The sequence below is a fragment of the Idiotropiscis lumnitzeri genome, chromosome 11 (assembly GCF_059441095.1).
Source record: "Idiotropiscis lumnitzeri isolate Australia: NSW breed Sydney's pygmy pipehorse chromosome 11, RoL_Ilum_1.0, whole genome shotgun sequence".
NCBI lineage: Eukaryota > Metazoa > Chordata > Actinopteri > Syngnathiformes > Syngnathidae > Idiotropiscis > Idiotropiscis lumnitzeri.
The window spans coordinates 5,005,734-5,021,832 of NC_142401.1; the positions used below are offsets into that span (position 1 = coordinate 5,005,734).

Genomic DNA, 16,099 nt, shown 5'->3' on the forward strand with positions numbered 1-16,099 from the left:
AATGTCGTCAGCATGTTCTGACAATCAGTGGCTCATTTAAAATGTTCACTGTCAGGAACTGGATGTAGCCTGTTTTTTTTTCTACCTTTGAAGGTGACAAGCGTTAATGATTAAGTAATTAATCAAAGAGTCTCCTGTGCGTATGGTCGCTGCCATTGTTAATTGCTGATAGAGTGGTGGGCGCTCAAGGTAAAAATCGGGCAACATTTGTGTAGTCTGGCCTCGGCATAAGAAACCGACACATTCGTGTGGACAAATAAAACAACAGCAAACATTGGCAGCGTAGCTAATAATCACTCAAGTGAACATGTGTGATGGCACAAACGTTTTGTGTCCCAGGAAACAAAACAAAACAAATGATGACGCGCAACATGATTGATTAAAAGGGAAAAGTACACACCCCACTAATCACTTCTCACCCCCCCCCTTTCCTTTTGTTCTGCAAATTTAACCCCCAACCCAGCTCATGTCAAATATCCTTTTCCCTTCGGACATCCACTCATTTGTACTACTTTGAACGTGTCCATTTGAGCCTCCTTACTCCTCCCCTTCCGAGCCCACGCCCCTCATCTTGAAAACCTCGCAATCGACCAGCATGACCATCACAAACTCGCATGCAACAGGAGCTGGTCGACGCACTTTTGGGACTCTTCACCACGTTATAATGCCCCCGAGTAACACCTGATCGTCACATGGGAAGAGGGCTCCACACTCGGACGGGACGGATGCAATGAGCAGCTGCGTGTGGACGTCACTCGAACTTTTCCGTTGTGGATAATAACGGTTTTTTTTTTTGTTCGTTTGTTTTTACACTAAAGAAGATTCATGGCTTTTAGAGCTCAAGCATCGATGGCAATTGGAATTTTTGGAGTGGATGTCTGTCTTGTACAAAGCACCCGAAATTAAGCGACTCCTGAGTATAAATACTCGTATGTTAACAGAAAGTGACGTTGGAGAATGTTAGTCACCTTGTAGAATTCTATCCATTCATTGTCCTTACGTAGGTTGCGTGGCGTGCTGGAGCCTTTACTCATTTTTACTCGAGTAGAAATATTTACAATTCAAGTACTTAAAGTGCCAGTAGATTTCTGGTATTAAATATAGCGACGTATCGAAAGTTGAGATAAAAGGAAATAAATAAAAATAAAGGTGGCTGTTACAATTTTGATTGTTTTTATTTCGGTTAATTACCTTTGTATTTATTTAGCTTAGTTCAGTGCTATGGTTTAAAAGATCTGCTGTAGTTTAAATGAGCGAAGTTAGCTTGCGCACGTTGGCCTAGCTGGCATGAAAACTGCGATTATTTTCTGCTGCTGGAAATGCGTGAGCAGCATCAAGGTAAGCATTAAATGCTTCCATCCTAAATTCCATCACTTTGTATTGTATGTCTCGTTGTGGACAGGTAGTATTAGTCTTCTGCTTTGTACTTGGCAGTTCAGGAGTTACTTAAACGATTTCTTTGGATTTTATTCTGTAGTAACGAGAAACGGAGATTGTATGAGAGCAAAAGTATACGTTTTCCTTAGGAAATCTAGTGCAGTCAAAGTTGCCGTAAATATAAACAACAAAGTCAAGTATAGATACGTGAAAAGTCTCCATACGTATGGTAACAAAGTATTTGTACTCCGTTACTTATAAGACTGCACCTGCAGCCCCTCAAACGCACGTCCAACACGCTGCTTTGACTCGCCCTATTGACCCACACTCCATAGAAGCATGTCTCCCACCATGGTGGACCACAACTCCTTAGATGTCATGTGTTTGAACAAATACTGCAACAGCTCATCGTCATCGTCCAGCTCGGAGAACGAGAAAAAGATTTGGAGCAAGTTGAAGCTGAATTTGGCTGAAGATTACCCAAGGAAGAACGCGGAGATCCTGAGTGGACAATACGGCACCAATGTTCTGCTGATTGGAGCGGCGCTCATGTTGGCCCTGGCCCACCACAGCCCATCTGTCGAGGAAGACCACCTGTTGTCCTTCGTCACCTGCCTCATGATCCTCCAGCTCGTCTGGATGCTGTGGTACATGCTGGTGCGGAGCAGACACAAGAATACGCGCACGGAGAAGGACGTCCATGCCACCACATGCTGGATCAGAGGTGAGTTTTGCAACTGGAGATGCCGACACTGGATCCTTACCTGAAAGCCTGCTCAGGTATCTTCAAATTCTGCTTTCTCGCCCTACATTTGCACTCATTTCCACTTGATTGTCAAAATTGGCTGACAATGTACAAAATATCTTGACTGATTGAGCTCGTAGGGACATATATGGAGAAAAAAAATGGGCCGCATCGACAAATAAGGAAATTAATCAGGGAGCACTAACCACGATGACAGCAAATTTGGAGAAGCAAGATATTCCCCAGCCACTCCCTTATGGCAGAGAATATTTTTCATGTGGGTTAGAATAACAATAATAATAACAATTTAACTATAAATTAGTTAAATTGTTGTCTATCATTATGTCATTTACATATTTAGTTTTCAGATAATGAAAACAACTGAAAATCTCCCTTGAACAATATACGGTCCTTTTTTTTTTAGATTAGAGGAAGAATTTTTGAATGCCCGATGATCTTACCTGCACTTGACTTAGCATCTCTCCAATTACTTTACTTAATTTTTTTTTTTTTTAATAAATTCTGTGCAGTATTTTTAATTGTTTGGATGACTGGATGAAATTTTCCTTTTCAGGTGGATTGACTCTTCTTGCACTCCTCTCGATGATTATGGACGTGTTCCGAATCGGCTATTATGTCGGATATCAATCTTGCGTGTCGGCTATTCTCGGGGTGTATCCTGTCATCCACGCAGGTCACACCATCGCACAGGTAAGTTGGAAACCAAGTAGGCCTCATCAAAATGTGCTTTCAGGTCATTGGGTGGGATTTGTGCGACAGTTTTAATCAGAGCATTTTTCGTTTTTGCGCAAGTACGCTAAAAATGATTTTGATCATATTTTCTCAGGATTTAAAAAAAAAAAATCTGAAATGGCTTTTTTTATTCTACTTAGGTGCACTTTCTCTGGTTTCACATCAAGGATGTCATCAAGAGTTTTGAAACATTAGAGAGGTACGTGACTTCTGCTTGATGACTTTGTAGTTGCTTGGCTGGGATAAAATCTTTTCCTCGTCAGATTTGGCGTAATCCACGCAGTCTTCACCAACCTCCTCCTGTGGTCCAACGGCGTGATGTCAGAAGCCGAGCACTTCTTGAACAACCACAAGAGAAGACTCTCTGCCTTGGGTTATGGAAACCTCACTATAGGTAAGAGTTGATTGTTGGCTCGTTCGTGGGGTGAACAGTACAATAGTTCAATTGAGAGTTTGCCTCAATGGATGTCAGAAAAAAAAAAAAAAAGGAAGGACGGGAAAAGGTTTCAGGAGTCACGCTGCGTTGCTAGTGCTCGTGCTAGTTGCTTTTTTTCCACACACCGCCATGCTTCTTGGCGGGCGACCCCCCCCCCCCCCTCCGCTTGACCTCACACGTCTTTATCCCGGGCTGCTTACTCCCGAGGGTGCTGCAATTACAGTAACTGATACATCTAAGCCGAGGGTTGTGGGGTTCAGGTAGTCCTCCTCATATCCGGCGGACTGTCAGGCTGGCTGCACCCTGACCGTTGTTCGTTTTTTAATTAAAGGCTGCAGCGCTAGTAGTGGTGACCCTCGGTTGCGTGGGGGGGGGGGGGACACATGGCTGAGTTTGTGAAGAGGATTTTTAAGAGGGCGGAGTTACAACAGGGTAGTGTTAAAGTTAAGGTAAAGTAAAGGTAGTTGGAAGTTTGGGAGGGGCGAATAGATAGGGGCGCCTGGCAAAGAGGCAATTTTAAAAGCAGTCTTCTCTCCGATCTGATTACAATCGTGTTCAATTTCCCGACGAGCTCTCAGAAACATTAGTGGCTTAAATAAAATTTGAATGAAGAAATGCGAAAATGAATCGAATCATTTCTGGCTCGGTCATAATTTATTTATTTATTTTTTTGGGGAACAAAGGAGGAAATAGAGCAAATAGAGAAGATGTATCTAGTAACTTAGTAATGACTGCGGCACCTTGCCTAATTACTTTGAAATTATATTTCAATATGCTAATATTGTTTAGCGCTGACGTCAGGCGAAATACTTGTACCTCCAAAAAAATCATCACTCTTCAGGAGACCCCAAAAACAAACTTTTAGTTCAACCATGAACGTTAAATTGTCCACAAGCGCTAGCCATTTTCAACACAGATTGCTCAATATTTTGTAAAAATATCATTTGATGTAAAACCCATTTTTTTGAGCAAAGATATATTTTTTTATTTATTATGCCTATGCAGTTTCATTATCCTGAAAGCATTTTGTCTGTGTTTGACTTTTCAGTTCACCCCGAGCCTCACTGCAACTGCACCACCAGCACTTGCTCCATGTTCTCCAGCAGCCTCTACTATCTCTATCCCTTCAACATCGAATACCACATCTTTGTCTCCGCCATGCTCTTTGTCATGTGGAAGAACATCGGAAGGACCATCGAGCTTTCTTCAAACCAGAAACGACTAGCCACTAAAACCCAAGGTTTGACCCTGGGACCCATTCTGGGTCTAGTGGCCCTCGCCAGCACCATCGGGATTCTGGCGGTTTACGTGACGCACATGGAGGGTTCGGCTCAAATGCGGCGGTCAGCCATTTCCATGTTCTACATCTACGGCATCGTCATGCTGGCGTTCATGTGCTCCGCCTGTGCTTCAGGTTTGCTCATCTACCGAGCAGATCGCATGGCACCGGACACCTCAAAGAACCCCTCGAGGCAGCTGGACACGGAGCTGCTTTTTGGATCGTCTATCGGCTCCTGGTTCATGTCCTGGTGCAGCATAGTCGCCGTGCTCGGGGCCAAGAGCAGCCCGCCGTATCGCTGGACCAATTTGATCTATTCTCTGCTTGTGGTGTTAGAGAAGTGCATCCAGAACCTCTTCATCGTCGAATCCCTCTACCGCCGGCAGGACGACGCCAGGCGCAGTGACCCCGAATTAGTGGCTGCCCCTGAAATGTTCTCGGTGACTTCCTCTTTGGCCCCACCTTATAATGGCATCTTCAACCGGGCCTATGACACACCGGACAGGGCTTGTGTCGCCATGGAGAACGAGCAGGAAGAGAGCGGACAGGTGTATAAATTATCGGAGGTGCCGAAGCCTTTTGGAAAGCAAGTGGCCGACGCTGCAAATATCAAGAGGCAAATCCTGAAGAATATCGCAGTCTTCTTGATTATGGGCAACATTTCGGTAAGCACTTCAGACCTGACGACATTTCCGTATCACTTTGACTTCGGCTACATTCGTACGATCCTGAAGCTTACGCCAAAAACGCGGAGTGAAGCGACATATAAGCCACGCCACGAGCAGTGAAAATCTGCATGGGAAAAATTAATGACGTTGCCTATTTTTGCCAAAGCACTATTTTTGTCTAAATATAACACCTCAACTCACTTCAACGCAATTCCTTGACACCAAGCTGCCACAAGATGGCGCCAAAGCAGTATTATGTCTTCAAATCACAACATAGTTTTTTTTACATCAAGACACCCCAAAAAAATAGACAAAAGTAGAACTTTGCAAGAGTTCACTCGTTGTAATTTTTAAAGTATATAAATTGCATGAGAGCAACCTAGCTGTCTCTTCCAAAAGTTAACAAATACGGGCCGCACATTTATGAGTGGATATTAACTAAATCAAGTCCTGCAAGCATAAATGAGTCTGGTGAATTTTGATGCTATCTGAAAGAGCCAAGATATCAGTTTCACCGTGTGGCGCTTCATCTCAATGAAAGAGTTTCTTTGTTTTCCAGCTCACTGGCAAACTATAGATACACTTTACTGTTTCTTTAAAGCAGGCATGTGCAGCAAAGGTCCTCGAGGGCCGCTGCGCTGCATGTTTTAGATTACTCCAGCACACCTGATTCAAATGCTCAACTTATCAGCAAGCTCTGGAGAAGCCTGATAATGATTCTGATCATTTGAATCAGGTGTGTTGGAAGAGGGCGACATCTAAAATACGCAGGTAAGTGGCCCTTGAGGACACCCGTGCTTTAAGCTATCCTTTGAACTAAAAAAATGTGGGCATTTTTTTTTTTTACAACTGTTCTATTACGACCTAAGTCAATGTTTTCACTGGGGAAAAAAAAAAAAATATATATATATATATATATATATTTATATATTGTTTTTTTGGTTGTTTTTTTTACGGCAATGACAGCTGGGATACTAAAGAAATGTTTCTGTTTTTTTTTTGTTTTTTTTTTCAGCTGTGGCTCCTCCCCGCCTTTGGCTGTCGGCCACAGTACGAAAACGGGTTGGAACAGGAGGCCTTCGGTTTCAGCATATGGACTACAACTCTGAATTTCGCGGTTCCTCTAAACCTTTTCTACCGCATGCACTCGGTGGCTTCTCTCTTTGAGGTCTTCCGCCGCGTCTGATGGAGAATCGGAAGTCAGACAATGCACAGTAACACTTGTCACTCCTTCACTTCTGAGAGTGTTTCCCAGCATGGCTCACACATTCACCAGACTGGAAAGTCAGCGGTGGCAACAAACAAAAGGTATATTCCAAAGGAGGAACAATTCCTTAACCTGTGTCTCTTGTAGAATTACTTTGCATATTTTTCAGTTTTTAAATATTTTTAAAGAATTTACAAAAGGGCTCCTTTTGTTCTGTTTTTTTTTCCCACAAAATCCTGTGACACATACGTACACCAAGAGTTAACATACCCCAAAAAGAAAATGGTCAAATAGCACTATTTTATACATGAACGTGCAAATGTGCACACTTTGACCCATAGTTGATATGCGTTTAAAATATGCATATTATTTATGGATGATGTTCTCATTTCTTATGCTTTAAGTTCCATATGGGTTTTGTGGAGCAAAGATCAAATCTCAGCGCCGTATCAAATGCAGGGCGTTCCAAAAAAAATCTTTGAAATTGTTTGAAATATGAATACAGTATCTGAGTAACCACGTGTAATCGGCAAATACAATTCTTTATGTTGACAACTAACCAAGCTGCGCATCACTATTTGACTCTATTCCATCATATTGTAACGAAAAAAAAATAATAATGCCATTCTTTACCCTGAAAAAAAGTATGTGCTTAAACTAATATGAAACAGATATTGCAGTTTTTTATTAAAATGAATTCGTTTATGCACAATCCTTGTTGAAATTGTAGACCATTTCTTAAAAATTGTCAATTTTTTTTTACCCTATGAAATAAACATTATCTAGTTGATGAAACGGACACACTGTGAGAGAAACCAAACTTTTTGCAAAATTTCCAACAAAATAATTTAGAGTGCGTCTTCTTGGCTAAAATATTATTCATGCATTGAACTTTAGTGCTCAAAATGCTCCCGCATCGCTCTATTTTGGTATTTGGCTTTAGTGGAGACATTTTGATTTGCAATGTCTGGTACGCTCCAAACTGAATGGAAATATGGAATTCATGTTCTTACCAGGAGGAACCTGTTGAATATTTTTCACATCTGGTGCTTTTTGGGGTGAAATGTAACAAAATCCTTGCTCGTTATTGTTTTCGAAATTCTGGAATGGATTTTTATGCCGCATGCTGGTTGAACATAAAGTGTGATAACAAATGTTCATTTACTTTCCTTTTGAAGCACAAGAGTTGAGTCTGTCATCAAAGTCGTCAACATTTAAAATTACAATACTATTCTCCACTTCACACGCTGATGGTATCGCTGCTAAGAAAGGATAACGACCTGTTAATTCACACACTATTTGAGGGGTTCAGTGCCTGGCTCAAGGATACTTAGGCAGGAATTGGAGGGGTAAGACACTTTTGCGATGTATGTAGTAGATTAATTAATATCCAATGCAAGTTCTCACTCAGGTGCTACCCACCATCATCTCAGTAAGTGCCAACATAAACATTTTTTTTTTTGCCGGTGAAAAGATTGCTTGTATGTCATCTTTGTATATACTTAAAAAATATCATCAGACAGGATTTTTGTGAAAATCATATGAACTGGTGCTCAAAGGAAATTGTTTCTATGGTAGTGACAAAATAAATAGTTGTTCATATAAATGTGCTTGAATCTGTTGTTTGTGTTGTCGACTTTGACTCATTTCGTAGTAAACAAAGTCACCACAAGATGTCGCCACTTATTTGCGATTGTTGCAGTTGCCTTTCAATTCGTCCAACCAAATACTTGGTAGTGCTGGATGCAAATAAAATCGGGCAAAACGAGCCAGAATAATATAAAGCCGAATCACCCTCGTTAAATTTTTGGCATTAAACATTCAATCCGGCATTGGAGGAAAAAATATGTAACAACCCCGAATAAAATATAAAATGTTCTATTTCAATGCAATATTTTTCAGTGTCAGATGCCTACTTGATTTGTTGTAGATATATATGCCCTTTTTATTTATTTATTTATTTATTTATCATTCCCAAAATAAAACTGTGTTGGTCATCGGTAGGAATGCAAACGATTCTAAAATTTTTTTAAATGGAACGACAATCTAAAACCATGAACTAATTGAAACGTGTCTGTAATTCAGAACAAAAAATAAATAAAAATAGCAGGCTTTAACGTTACAGACTACGTCATTTACCTCACTGTGACTTGAAGTTCCATTCACAACCTCTATCATCCACACGTTGACTTACGTTTGAACATGTTTACCTAAATGCGTGTTGCACATGACATGCGAGATTAGGCTATACTCCGGAGAATTTGGCATTGGGTGTGCGAGGGGGGGATTATTTTGACGTAGTGTCAAACCAATCTGACAGGCACGCAGATGGCTCTAAAAATAGAAATGACGTGGCCTGGCCAGTATGTTGGCGCAGACGCACATATTCCCACGCAGGGCGTCATTGCGTGTCCACTGGGAGTGGGAATGTGACTCACCTGCGGGTATGGCGCAAGCAAAAAAAAATATATATATATTTTTTTTCCTATTTGGCTTCCGTCCAGACATTAAGATCTACGGTGAAAATATTTTTTTTGTTTATGGATATGAATATGTGGCACAGAAGTAAGCATCGTGTTGTTTGGCTAATTATAGTAGCAATGTTGCTAATCAATGCTAATGCTAACATTACAATTTGTGCGTTTGTGATCACCGCACTGCCAATTGGTCAAGAACATGCTTATATCGATATTATAAGAAAACAAACCTAGATTTTTTTTATAAATATGGGAATCTGGGTTTGTGTGACACTATTACGGCTGAAAAAATTGAAATGATAATACTTACATTAAGTCGATGTGGTCAGAGCAATTTCTTGAGGTCTTTTCCGCTGAGTTATGCAGCTCAGTTTTCTTTCTCTCTCCCTCTTGATGACAAAAAAAAAGATTTTATGAACAGCATGTATGTTAAGTGACACAACTTGAGTGCATCACTACTATTTTATCAACAAAAAATATAACTGAGCAATTATTACAGGGAGCACATGAAATAACACCAAAAGAAATATGATTTAAAACTGAGTTGGTCATCAAGAGGTAGGGGCAAGATAAAACAACGACAACAATGTCAGTGGGTGCTCAAGATTTATTGGATATTTTTAAAATATGTTTTGAATTTTCACTGCAGTTTCAGGCCGGTTATGATTTATGTTTCTGTATTTGGTGCATAGATTATTTGAAATATCAAGTGGGGTGGGGGCAAGAAAATGTCCTCCAAATCTAGAGTGACTCATAGACCCGCACACTGAAAATTCCAATTTACTCACAAATTGACTTGGGTGTGAAATCTGGGACCAATACACAATTTAATTCAACCATCTGCCATAGTGGAGGAGCAACTAATTGTTCTGCCATAGATTGCCGAACAAATTACAGCGCATATGCAGAACGTTATTTGTAGCGATTAAATAACACATTTGATACCAATGAAATGAAATTTCCTGAGGCACACCTGATGATCTCACGAGGCTTACTGGTTGGGAATCACTGATGTCTGGGATGTGTGTTGTTTTCCGGAATTTTCTCTTCATTGCCAAGTGGAGGCACTATTGTTTACTTTTGTTATTAACTATTTTCCTTTTGGAGTCCTGCAATATATTGTCACGCCTGTCAAGGGCTGTGTGGCGATGGTGATACATGCTGGAGAAGTTAGATACGCACCGAGAGTGGAAATAAGCCTCAGGCAATTCAATGAAGTGGGTTTTTTTTGTTTTATTTTTTTTTGTGAGGGGGGGGGGGGGGGTTAAAGCTGCAGTCCTCACACTCTAACACTTGACACAAAGGAGAGGCGCTGCACCTGACAGTGATAAGTGGGGTGCATGACTGACTGTCAGTGGGAATCCTTTCTTTGCAGTTGGTGTATATTTAGTGAATTTTCCTCAAATACATCCTGCCCACTCTCTTTCTACTGCATTGGAGCATATTCCAAAACAACAACAAAAAAAAATGTCATTTGAACTGCATGTCCATCAGGCACAGGAGGATTCCCACGTAATCAAGCCCGGGGCTCCCCGCCCCATCGGCCCCACCCTTTGCACGCCCCTGTTGGTAGTTTTTCCACATCTCATTAAAAATGTGGATAACATGTTTTTTTGTTTTTTTTGGGGTGTCATCCTGTATTTAATGAACCGTACAGAGGCACGCTGATAGAAAACAAACGAGAAACAAGCGCTGTGTTTTTAGTAAAAGATTGCCCAAAAAAGTAATTGATTTCTCCTCGGCCCACGGTTCCCCCTCTGCCAAGAGGTATGAAAGTATGTCAAGGTCACCTAACTTTTGGAAACACTGACTACAAATTAATTTGGAGAGTGCCTTCTTGGCTGAGATAATAGTCGTGCATTGAATTCTAATTATCAAGTTGTTTCTGCATAACACTGTTGTGATTTTTTTTCCTAAGTGGAGCTCTGTGATTTGCTTCCACAATATGAGGGATGTAATGATTTCCTCGGACATGGAATTCAGGAGGAAACATGTTGAATAATGTTCACTCATGCATGCTTGCTTAGGATGAAACGCCAACAATATCTTCCAAGTTATAATATTGTAATTACATTATAATAACAGGTTTACGATTTCAATGCCCTCATGTAGCAGTAGAAATGCTCATTGACTTTCCTTTCGGGGACAATTGTTGAATCGGCTGCTATCTTCAAAATATTTAACATTTATAATAACTTATTTGACACGGTGAGAGTGTTGTATAAGAAATAACTAAACCCCCCCCAACTGAAAAGCCTCGAGCCAGACACGGAGTGCAATAAAATGAAACTGTTGCACAGTAGCAAGCCCAATGTCATTTTGGACACCACGGACAGTTGTTCACAGCTCTCATCGTGTTGTTTCTCCTCCTTTATTGCGCTGAAGCACACATTCAAAAAGAAACGCCTGGAAATGTTGCAGGTTTCCTCACACCCTTTTTCTATAACGCAGTGCGTCTAACACTACGCCCAAAAGAGGCGTGATGCACCTGACTACGGTGAGTCGGGTGCACTGACAGTGGGAGTTCCTTCGTGCGAGTGAGTGGTTGGGTGGGTGAGAGCACCGGGTCCGGCGACGCTGCAACATGAGCTCGCCGATGCGTGGCGAGTTCCAGCCGCTCAGCTGTGCGCCGGGCGCTCATTTTGAACGCGCTTCCGCGTCGCAGCCGCCGCGATAGCCGCGCGCGCGCACGCGTCCACTGTGGCCACGATGCGGTGTGACCGCGGTGGGAATGAGCGCGGCCGTCCTTGCGCGTGAGGCTGCGCGCTGCGGCGCATGGAGAACCCCGCGAAATACCGGTCGTCGGTACGAGGGACCGACACCGCGCCAGTGCCGATCAAGGAGATCATGTGGAACGGCACCGAATCCGAGGCGACGGGCGACAGTGAGAGGGACGGCGTGGTTTTGCGCGCCGTGACAGGGTGTTTGCTTTTCCTCCTCATCCTGTGGACTCTGCTGGGGAATATCTTGGTGTGCTCCGCGGTACTGCGCTCACGCCACCTGCGCACTAAAGTGACCAATATCTTTATAGTGTCCTTGGCTCTGTCGGATTTGTTCGTCGCCGTGCTGGTGATGCCTTGGAAGGCTGTGGCCGAGGTGGCGGGATACTGGCCGTTTGGCACTTTCTGCAACATCTGGGTGGCTTTTGACATCATGTGCTCCACCGCCTCCATCCTCAACCTTTGCATCATCAGCGTGGACAGATACTGGGCCATCTCCAGTCCCTTCCGCTACGAGAGGAAAATGACTCAGAGAGTGGCGTTCGTCATGATTAGTATCACTTGGACGTTGTCGGTGCTCATTTCATTCATACCGGTCCAGCTCAACTGGCACAAAGCCAGCGGGGACGACGTGGCCGGGACGAGCAACGCCTCCGCGGGTCGCCAGATGGAGGAGAACTGCGACTCCAGCCTGAGCCGAGAATACGCCATCTCCTCGTCGTTGATTAGTTTCTACATCCCTGTGGCAATTATGATTGTGACTTACACGCGGATATACCGGATTGCCCAGATCCAAATTAGGAGGATAGCATCTCTTGAGAGAGCCGCGGAACACGCGCAAAGCTGCAGGACAAACAGACTCGAGTGCCATCACCACAACACTTTAAAGACCTCCATCAAGCGGGAAACCAAAGTGTTCAAAACCCTCTCGGTGATTATGGGTGTGTTTGTGTGTTGCTGGTTGCCCTTCTTCGTCCTCAACTGTATGGTTCCCTTCTGCGACAAGCCGCCCACAGACCAGGACGCGGGCCTGCCGTGCGTCAGCGAGACCACCTTCGACGTGTTCGTGTGGTTCGGCTGGACCAACTCCTCTTTGAACCCCATCATTTACGCGTTCAACGCCGAGTTCAGGAAAGCCTTCGCCAGCTTGTTGGGCTGTCGCTACTTCTGCTCCAGCACGCCCGTAGAAACCGTCAACATCAGCAACGAGCTGGTGTCCTACAACCAGGACACCATGATCCACAAGGAGATCGCCAACGCTTATGTCAACATGATCCCCAATGTTGTGGAATGCGAGGACACTTTTGATAGGATCTCGCAGATTACAGTCAACAATGACAACGCCACCGACTCCGTGTGTGACTTGGAGGACTGCGAGGCGGTTATCAGTCTAGACAGGTTGTCGCCATTCACATCCAATGGATTACATTAACCTCAGGCTCCACGACCGCCGCCCCCACACAGACACCCGCCATGCGTTTTGGGATGTTTTTATTTATTTATTTTTTTTGAGTGTGCTTATTCCAGTGACTAGCTCATTGACACTTGGAGCAGGACGTCTGCGTCCGCACCCATCAAGCCAGCCTGCTGCCGCTTTGCCTCATGTGTAATATAATGTTGTTCTAAAAACAAAACAAAACAAAAAAAAAAACATAAAACAAAAAGCCATGTTGGTGTTAATTACCATGACCAGTGAAGTCTGTGTTTCTTTGTTCAGAGGGTCAGTGTCGTCGAAACTGAGATTTTCCGCAAGCCAAAATAGAAAGAGGAAATATTTATAACAAGCATTCAACATTTATACAAATTGAATAATAAAAAAAAGGAGGTGATTGATAAATTCAATGTTTTACACAGGGTTCGGACTTTTTTAACTCAGTATTCCTCCCAAAAATTTTACATGTCCATTCCTATTTCATACCCTTTGCTGCTTAATATGGTTATGTAGCCGGAACTTGTCTTTATACTGAGGGCTCTGTTTTCGTAGCACAAAAACAGGCACATCTTGACTTTCGTGCTAGTACAAGCTTTCGTTTTGCCCGTTTGGGAATTTGGCACACCGCTCTGCGCCATGGTGGCTGTTTGAGCATATCAATCAATTCAATAAATAATAAATAAAATCAACTCAATTTTACACCTGCTAAAAATTATGGTCAACTATTGGCTCATAAAGTTTAATGCAATTTTGGTGTATCTGATAAGGGCACAGGCAAACAGATTCAGCACCTCACGAACATGTGTGGTGGATGTCATCATTTTTCATTCATATAATTATAACGATGTACATCGAACCCTAACAATGATTGTCAAAATTAATTCATTTAACACATTATCATCATCATCATCTGAATTATATTTTTAAAATCCTAAAGTCAGTTGTGATCACGCCCACAACAGCGCAAAACACCCTTTTTTTTAACTGCACCAAACGGTCTAAAAAAAATACCAAAACCCTGTCAATCCCGCCACTGTGCAGATTTAGACCTCACAGAGCGCTAGACTTGCACTTGCTACGAAAATAGAGCCTTGAGTGTGAAAACTGAAGATAGCCTTACAGAAAGTGCAAACCAGACAGTATAACCCAATGCAGTCATCTCAGCGCCTTATAGCTCATTCAAAGAATGAAATGTGTTGTATGGACTTCCATAATGCCAAAATGCAGTTTTAAAGTGTTTACCTGGACCCGCCCCATGTGACTGCTGTAGGTCACCGCAGGGATTTAATTGCAGTTTGATTGCAAGCTTTGATGGAGAAGTGCGGCATCCGGTTGCACAAAAACCAACAAAAGTGTGTCAGTTTAAAATATTGCCGCCGATTCCAATTAAGCAGCAGAATCATCGATCGCTGTCACGTGAACTATTAGATTCAGATGTTTGGTTGAATCAGTGCTTCTCAATTTTTGTCTGTTACTGCCCCCTAGCAAGAAGAAAAGAATTCGCGCCCCCCCCCACCACCACCCACTCTCCGCCGCAACTATAAATGATATCATTTTCGTTGTAAAAAAAAAACCTACACCATAGAATTAATACTCGCTGCGCACAACAGGCAAGTAGAGCGCCACTGCCAACTACTGGAGTGGATGTGCAATTACACTTCATTGTAGTACGGTGGGGAAAAAAGCATGTACCCCAGGGTCACACACGCCCCCCTCAGCACCCCCCCCCCCCAGGGGGGCCCCGCCCCACTATTTGAGAAGCGCTGGGTTCAACAAAGTTTCCTAAATGACCAAAGATTCCAAGGCGCTAATAAGTCAGACAGAAATAAAGCGGCTTGTCGTCAATGCACATCTCCGTCATTGTATTGTATCGGTGACCTGAATGTATATTAAACGGTGAACGGTGTCATTGTTTGCATAATAAAATGGTATCAAATGCACTGAGAGAAAAGTGGTACCGTCCATGTGTGATGTGGAAACTGTACAAATATTTATGATTTAATTTGACATCACATGTGGCCTCCTGTCTGTTTTGGACAGATATGCTATATTTAACCAGGACACCAATTTGCAGCAGAATTCAGAACTCTATAATTGCCACGTAAATGTACAGAATTTCACAGAGGAAGACTCATGGGCCATGACACCGGATGTCATTTGTATTCCATGATGACTTTTCACTACATTTTCCAGAAATTAACACAATCAGTTATTTCCCCTCATCAGAGACTAAAGTTGCTGGCACGACAATTTGATTAAATGAGGTCATGCCATAAGCTTGTTAAATTAAATTCAGAGCCGCTGCACACCTCCCGTCTCCACCTTGCCGCTGCTCCCCTGGGAAATGTGGGAGGCAATTGTGAGATTAGTGGTGTCTATTAGAGCTGAAATGTAAGGGCTCACCTGACTGCGAGTACCTGATTGTGATTATGGTCACAAAAGGAGACACAGTCGCTGCTCATTTGGATGACTGACACACTTTGACATTGTCCCATTGTGTGTGTGTGTTTCTTAAAGGGACCAACAATATATAAAAAAAAAAAAAAGAAGAAAAATTTCAGTTACGCTTCAACATATTTAGATGAAACACCTAAAGTTTGAAGACAATTGAATAAATTATTTATAATAAAAAATATATATATATACTTTTTTAATTTATATATATATATCTGTTGTGTGTCCTTGTAGTACAAAAAAAAAGAGAAAAGTGGCTTGACATTGATATTCAGTCATGACGGGAGAGTTGGAGTGTAAGCGCAGGGCAGGCTTTGGGGGGGGTTACACCGTCCGTCAGGTCACATTCATCAAAATAACTCTACATGCACAACACACATGCACACACATGTATTTTGAAAATGCATAGATGCGCTCAAGAGATCTTCTCTCACTCTATATTTTCGATGTCCTCGCCATGAGCCTTACTGGTTTTGTCACCAATGTCTTGCCTTTTTTTTTTTTTTCATTTTCACCTCTCAGAGGAGCAGGTCGTGCATGGTGATTGACAT

The 16,099-nt window shown here is 42.5% G+C and overlaps 2 protein-coding genes across 3 annotated transcripts; both read left to right on the forward strand.

Moving 5' to 3' along the window:
• The first annotated feature begins 311 nt into the window (after nt 1-311).
• On the forward strand, nt 312-8,017 carry otop1 (otopetrin 1). Of its 2 annotated transcripts, XM_088309300.1 has the most exons (7): nt 312-2,101; nt 2,697-2,833; nt 3,016-3,074; nt 3,139-3,269; nt 4,360-4,551; nt 4,726-5,255; nt 6,274-8,017. In XM_088309300.1, exons 1-7 carry the CDS (start codon nt 1,717-1,719, stop codon nt 6,442-6,444), a joined length of 1,605 nt encoding a protein of 534 aa, XP_088165426.1. In that variant the 5' UTR covers nt 312-1,716; the 3' UTR covers nt 6,445-8,017. The 2 variants fall into 2 exon arrangements, with proteins under 2 accessions (XP_088165426.1, XP_088165424.1); XM_088309298.1 differs by having other exon boundaries at nt 4,360-5,255.
• Nucleotides 8,018-11,366: 3,349 nt separating this feature from the next.
• Nucleotides 11,367-15,048, forward strand: drd5a (dopamine receptor D5a). Its single transcript, XM_088310002.1, has one exon. It carries the CDS (start codon nt 11,718-11,720, stop codon nt 13,092-13,094), a length of 1,377 nt encoding a protein of 458 aa, XP_088166128.1. The 5' UTR covers nt 11,367-11,717; the 3' UTR covers nt 13,095-15,048.
• Nucleotides 15,049-16,099: the final 1,051 nt, after the last annotated feature.

What these genes read in the sequence shown, in the direction of transcription:
- otop1 (XM_088309298.1), top strand. Translation starts at nt 1,717, where the DNA reads ATGTCTCCCACCATGGTGGACCACAACTCCTTAGATGTCATGTGTTTG. An exon ending in AGTTTTGAAACATTAGAGAG is followed by an intron (nt 3,075 to 3,138) that starts GTACGTGACTTC and finishes TTTCCTCGTCAG; the next exon opens with ATTTGGCGTAATCCACGCAG. An exon ending in TGATTATGGGCAACATTTCG is followed by an intron (nt 5,256 to 6,273) that starts GTAAGCACTTCA and finishes TTTTTTTTTCAG; the next exon opens with CTGTGGCTCCTCCCCGCCTT.
- drd5a (XM_088310002.1), top strand. Translation starts at nt 11,718, where the DNA reads ATGGAGAACCCCGCGAAATACCGGTCGTCGGTACGAGGGACCGACACC.